The sequence below is a fragment of the Sinocyclocheilus rhinocerous genome, unplaced genomic scaffold, assembly GCF_001515625.1.
Source record: "Sinocyclocheilus rhinocerous isolate Xijiao unplaced genomic scaffold, SAMN03320098_v1.1 scaffold357, whole genome shotgun sequence".
Classification (NCBI taxonomy): domain Eukaryota; kingdom Metazoa; phylum Chordata; class Actinopteri; order Cypriniformes; family Cyprinidae; genus Sinocyclocheilus; species Sinocyclocheilus rhinocerous.
This window is the reverse complement of record NW_015649568.1, coordinates 839,538-846,659: the sequence shown is the minus strand read 5'-3', so window position 1 is coordinate 846,659 and position 7,122 is coordinate 839,538. Positions and strand designations below refer to the sequence as shown.

At 39.9% G+C, this 7,122-nt stretch overlaps 1 protein-coding gene across 1 annotated transcript in view; it reads right to left on the bottom strand.

Annotated features, from left to right (window-relative positions):
* The window catches only part of LOC107710667 (thyrotropin-releasing hormone-degrading ectoenzyme-like), a 68,259-nt gene that overhangs the window by 58,083 nt on the left and 3,054 nt on the right, over nucleotides 1-7,122 (bottom strand). Inside the window, exons 2-3 of the mRNA XM_016515496.1 lie at nucleotides 6,884-7,101; nucleotides 2,897-3,170 (exon numbers count right to left, since the gene is read on the bottom strand). Coding sequence (XP_016370982.1) covers nucleotides 2,897-3,170; nucleotides 6,884-7,101 — 492 coding nt within the window. The remainder of the gene's footprint in view (nucleotides 1-2,896; nucleotides 3,171-6,883; nucleotides 7,102-7,122) is intronic.

Genomic DNA, 7,122 nt, shown 5'->3' with positions numbered 1-7,122 from the left:
TCGACGCAGCTCGAGTTCCTGAAGGGGAACGTCTCTAGGTTACGTATGTAACCATGGTTCCCCGAGGGAACGAGACGCTGCGTCTCTTTGCCATACTCCCTGCATCCCTGCAGGCGCTACTTCATCGAAGCTGGTTTGCGCTCTGCCGGATGCGCTTTTATACTTTCTGGTGCTTACGTCACCCCGCTCGTGACGTCTCGCTACTCCATTGGACTGATTTGACACGTGCTTCAGAACGCGGTCACGCAGGGGCGTTCCATAAGCGACTTCGACGCAGCGTCTCGTTCCCTCGGGGAACCATGGTTACATACGTAACCTAGAGACGTTTGTCATTAATATAGAGATAACAGGCCATATGAAAGTTCCAAACTGCACGTCTAATGTTAATAGTTTTATCCTTAAACCCATCTCAGTAATCATTTTTCACTTTTTATTTGGCCTTTAATGTTTAGAATGTACTTATTTTACTGTAAAGGATTGGTAAACAGTTGCCTAATATATATATTTTTTCATCATGGCTCATTAAATCCTAAAGTACAAATTTAAAGGCACAGCTGTAGGTTAGATGACGACAACAAACAAGCCTGCAGTTCTCAAGAAACACAATCTCAGGCGTCATTACTCCACTAAACATGCAGAGCATTATGCTGTATTTGAGGAAAAGATGAGTCGAATGCATCAATAACTGTATAACTACGGCAATACATGTATATAGTTAAAATTCATTGTTGTAAAAACCCAAAGTAAAACTGTTCAACTGCCCACCAATGGAGAACACTACCTGGCTCAGGTAATTTGGGTATTATGAGACCCCTCATCATTAGCTTTAAAAACTGTGAAATATATTATGCCCCACCAACTGCTGCAGTCTGATGTGATTTTTACAAGTGTGTGTGTGTGTGTGTGTGTGTGTGTGTGTGTGTGTGTGTGTGGGGGGTAGATCAGTGTTTCCCCATAAACCCAGAGTAATAACTCCACTCTCCTCTCCAACGTTCCTCTCCCACGATCTTTCCTCTCGCTCCGCACAGCCGAATCTTTATGATGAATGGTATTACAAGTGTGTGTGTGTGTGTGTGTGTGTGTGTGTGTGTGTGTGTGTGTGTGTGTGGTAGATCAGTGTTTCCCCATAAACCCAGAGTAATAACTCCACTCTCCTCTCCAACGTTCCTCTCCCACGATCTTTCCTCTCGCTCCGCACAGCCGAATCTTTATGATGAATGGTGCGAGGGGCTACCCTGCCGCTTTAATGTGATTGATGGGGGATGCTAGCGTGCGGCTAACCACTACAAGCCGCAGTGTGGGTATAAGTGCCCCAGATAGAAGCACACACTACAGTCAGCAGTGATATAAAGAACAGCGCGGTCATGCTGAAGGAGATCAGATTAATTACACTAATATGAGGAGGAGGCCGGCCAAGGGCATACAGCAGGAACCACTGAGGAAGACGTCAGGAAGTGTCTAATATGACAACAGGGCTTTGACTGAACGTGATATCAGCAACACGATGCATAAACCATGTCTCTCTGTTGGCTGTTGCATGTGATGAAAGTGATACAGCGAACATTTATCTTAATGGCTAAACTTCACATAAAACATGTTCATACATGACAAATAAAGCCTGGAAGAGTTTGTCATGAACAAAATCCTGGACATAAGCAAAAGTGGACACCAGCTGCAGACATGAATATTATCCTTTTAAAAGCAATTATATGGCTTTGTAGACACTGGACTAATGTTAGTGGAGACAAACCTTTCCATTTACAGTTACAGTAACCATTATGTATTGACTAAATAAACTTCATATAAAGATATCCACTGTGAGCAAGATAAAAACTCTGTTCCAAAACTTGCTGTCTTGGCAGCTGCCTTATAAGGGACCATCCTAAATGAGATGGAACCTCATAGGAGATGAAACTCAACTACAGTATGTAAACAACAGCTCTTTACACATGATACTCATCTCACAATTGATTTCAATAGACCAGGGGTTCTTAACTATGGCCCTCGAGGTCCACTTTCCTGCAGCGTTTAGCCCCAACCTTGATCAAACTCACCTGGCAGTAACTTTCTAGTAATCCTGAAGACCTTGATTAGCTCGTTGAGGAGTGTTTGATTAGGGTTAGAGCTAAACTCTGCAAGAAAGTGGACCTCGAGGTCCAGACTTGACAACCTCTGCAATAGACTATGATGTTAGCATGTTACTAGCTATTCAATACACTAATGAACATAAAAATGCATAGAACACAAATACTGGGTAATCAAAAAAAAGCTGAATTTTCAGCATCATTACTCCAGTCTTCAGTGTCACATGATCCTTCAGAAATCATTCTAATATGCTGATTTGCTTCTCAAGAAACATGTCTTATTATTATCGATGTTGAAAACAGTTGTGCTGCTTAATATTTTTGTGGAAACCATGATACTTTTTTAGGATTCTTTGATGAATAGAAAGTTCAAAAGAACAGCATTTATTTGAATTATAAAACTTATGTAACATTATAAATGTCTTTACTATTACTTTTGATCAATTTAAAGCATCCTTGAAAATAAAAGTTTTGATTTCTTTCTAAAAAAAAAAACACAAAAAAAACATACTGACCCCAAAATGTGGGTAGTGTATATTCTGTAAGTATATATTGATTTCTCTCAGCTTATTGGCTATTTTGGATTGACTTTATTACTGAACTTTGCGCAATGTATTCTGGTATTGTCTTCACTCTGAAACATACAGAGGCTGCCTTAGAATTTGGATAATGTTAAAGGCAGAATACCTTCTGGAAAAGCATCTGTGATGCCTTAAAAAGCTTTAAAAAGCTGTAAAAAAGAGTTCTGGAATAATAAAATCTCTGTTTACTGTTTCTAACTTTGAGTTTTGGGGGCTTAAAATGTGACTCACCACAACTCCATTGTCTGTAACTGCTTCTCTGTAGGTGAAGTGGCACACGGCCCAGGCAAGATAGTACGTCGACATGCGGGGCGTCCTGGAGAAATGGTTGTTCACCCATCCGTCCTCGTCAGACGTTGAGGCCTCCACTGGCATGTTGGACAGCGACTGATACGAGCTCTCGTGTTTCAGACTCACTCTGAATGTGGCTTTATAGATGGGCTCGTCGAAACACGGAAAGGCCTTTCTAGCGTGAGTCGGTGAGAACTGCGTCACTGCAAGAAACCTGCAGAATAACACCAGGAATAAGAACATGAGAGAGAGTTGAGATGAAAAAAATCTCTGGAAAAATATATGCTATTTACATAGCCCAGGAGTCTACAGTGAAAAGTCATTTCACCTTAACTTCATTAAACTGGTTGTCACATGACTTTCCTGAATTCAAATTAGCTCTGACTGCCATCCCTGAACTCATCGCTGTGCATTTTTATCTCACTAATGAGCTTCCTGATGTGAAGAGGGACAAAACCGATTTTTTTTAACTTTGGCAACTAAATCACATCAAATGTCAACATATCATAAATCACACCAGAATTACTACACGGAAATAATGATATATCTGTCACAGCTGTAAACATTAAACCCATCTGTGACAGTCAACAAACTGACAGCGTGAACCAATTTAGATGAAAAGGAAATAATAAAAAGCTGTCAAACTGACCTTATATGCAGTTGGATTGGTGTATTATAAGTGAAAAATTATTAATCTACATTTAGACACATTTACCACATCGGAATCACATCTGAGTCTGAATATCAGAGTCTGGACCATAAACAGCCATGGAAATTTTCTAGTATTTGTAAAGTTAGAGAGTGGGAAAAGCAGTGAGCTGCATTCCAGAAAGCTGCATTAATGATATCAAAGCCCGACTCAAACCTCACGATGGCTTTGGCCACCCACAGCATGACCAGCAGATGGGGGAGGAGGGTTTTCTGCTTCTGCAGTTCTTTTTACTTTCATTAGCAGCCACTCATGCAGTAACAGTCTATAATGAATCTATAATGTCCCATCTGTTTACCTCCTCTTTGTTCCATTCAGTATTTATAGACGCTAGTACCATTTAAACATCTTAACACTATTTACAGACCACGGTTGAGATGCAGATGCAGGCAGGAGGTGATGAGAAATCAGACGACTAACAGACACACAGGAGGAGATTCTACAGGGATATCAGAGTGAAAAACTCACAGTTTGAGTTTGTTGTCTAATGTGACACGGCTGTACTTGAAAATGTGAGAAGGATGAAGGAAAAACTGTTAAATTTCCAAAAAGACCAGACGACCAGATGTCGGTTTGAAGTGAACTAACAACATGGTTCATGTGCCCACATCTAACTGCATAAACATGGGTATTTTCTCAATCCTGCGGGATCCCTGCTGTTCAGCGTTCATAAATATATACGAGCAGCCAGCAGGCGCTGATTACACTAAACTCAATGATCTTCACAGCCTGTGGAGCTCAGAGCTGCAGCAGGACACTGTCTGAACATCAGCATGCTAGATTTATCTCAAAGCTGCTCTTCAATGGATCTTACAATATCAACACTTTTTTTAAAAATGGGTTTGATAAAGAATCGTTACACTGAGGTCTCAACATGCTGTTTCACAGCTAAAAGGAGGAAGAAGTCTAGCAGTTATTGCAAACACAGAAAGGCAACTAGTGGATGGACAAAAGGTTTATGAAGTGTGTCCATGAAAGCGATCCCTTCAGGGTAAAACAAGGTTTAAACATGTCTCAAATGTAGGAAAACCTGGGGCAAAGATTCAAACATAAGCCATTTTTCCCTCAGAGGACAAAGTGTCAGAAGCTAGAAAACAACAAATAGATATTCAGTGCTGTCTAACTGAAATCACTCTGAATATGAGGCTGTAAACGGCTGTAAGATGCTGTAATCAATGCACATATGAGCTTCTAATCAAAGGCTTATATTAAAGAGCTGAATAATATGGTACTGGGTGATCTGACAGTTCTCAAACATCAAAATGAATTCTCTTAGTTTAAACATTGGCACATTTGAACTGAACACCTTAATCTAACTGTCTAATCTCTTATATATTGATGCATTATGGTAATAACGCCATAAATAGTAAAAAAAAAAATATTGCTGTATAAGACACAGCTGTGATTTCAGTACCCAGAGGTTTGACCAGCATTCATTCAGATCTGTGTGACCTCTGACCAATCCTGCGAGATCCCCGCCGTTCAGCGTTCACGAATGTACGAGCAGCCAGCAGGCGCTGATTACACTAAACTCAATGATCTTCACAGCCTGTGGAGCTCAGAGCTGCAGCAGGACACTGTCTGAACATCAGCATGCTAGATTTATCTCAAAGCTGCTCTTCAATGGATCTTACAATATCAACACTTTTTTAAAAAATGGGTTTGATAAAGAATCGTTACACTGAGGTCTCAACATGCTGTTTCACAGCTAAAAGGAGGAAGAAGTCTAGCAGTTATTGCAAACACAGAAAGGCAACTAGTGGATGGACAAAAGGTTTATGAAGTGTGTCCATGAAAGCGATCCCTTCAGGGTAAAACAAGGTTTAAACATGTCTCAAATGCAGGAAAACCTGGGGCAAAGATTCAAACATAAGCCATTTTTCCCTCAGAGGACAAAGTGTCAGAAGCTAGAAAACAACAAATAGATATTCAGTGCTGTCTAACTGAAATCACTCTGAATATGAGGCTGTAAACGGCTGTAAGATGCTGTAATCAATGCACATATGAGCTTCTAATCAAAGGCTTATATTAAAGAGCTGAATAATATGGTACTGATCTATCTGACAGTTCTCAAACATCAAAATGAATTCTCTTAGTTTAAACATTGGCACATTTGAACTGAACACCTTAATCTAACTGTCTAATCTCTTATATATTGATGCATTATGGTAATAACGCCATAAATAGTAAAAAAAAAAATATTGCTGTATAAGACACAGCTGTGATTTCAGTACCCAGAGGTTTGACCAGCATTCATTCAGATCTGTGTGACCTCTGACTTCCCTAAAAACTGAGGAACAGCGACTGTCTGAGACAGAGATAAAAATGACATGCAGACAGTAATGTTAGACTAGGAGTTATAGGTGAACCGTAACCTGCATTTAAAGCTGTTAATATAATGAATGAAGAACCATGGATTATATCTTGTTTCTTTTGACACATGCTGTAATAATATTTGGAAAATAGCAACATTTTTGGTCGTGTTTATAAAACTTATCACCTCCATGTTGTACTTGACCCTTTACTGACATCCTGACATCTGGACATCACGTGGACAGCAGTAAATTAGAACAGCAGTAAATTAAAGCCAGCCTCACAAAACTTACCATGGCAGATTTTTTTTACAAAAATACAATGGCTGCTATTGCTATTAACATTACTACTGAAACTATTAGATTTTGATGTAAACCATCGTAAATACTAGTCAGAAGAATAAATTAAGATAATTACAAAACAAGGCTTGTTGCTGTTGTACTAAGATGCAGATAAACATCTACTTATCAATGTCAGGCAGCATCAACATAACATGATTTACATACAATATCACTGACACATGAATCTCACAAGAATGAATATTCACTGTGATCATTAAAGAAGTCTGTGCTTATTCTCATTCTCCCTTCAAAATATTCCTATTAAAACCACAGTTGTTTTTAGTATAATACCAAAGTTAATACACTTACTAAGGTAATACTGTGGTAACTCAGTGGTGACAGTAGGATTCTTATAACTTATTCACTGTTTGAATGAGATCCCATATTAATTTATTATAGTTTTGCATTTTGGTTACCACTGTGCATTTCTGTGGGAGAATTTATTAGCCAAAAAAGTGCTTAATTGCCCATGAACGTCAGGCAGCATCAACAGTTCCCATTGTAACAGCAGAGCATTCTAACAACATCTGGAAGAGTTTGATTCGGACACTGAAGCGCTTTTACCTTCTTTCTCCATTCAGCACGTACGAGCTGCGGAAGAAGCCCAGGAGCTCGTGCTCAATGTGCGCGTGAAAAGTGATGTTGATCTTGTAAGTTCTGAGGGGCTTCATCTCTCTGTGCAGCGCGATCACATACACCTGCTTGGGCTGGTAGTGGAAGCGGCGCTGGATCCTCATGGCGCCCGCTTTCTTACTGTCCGAATACACCAGCAGTTTCTCCCCCTCCAGCCGGTCCGTGTGCAG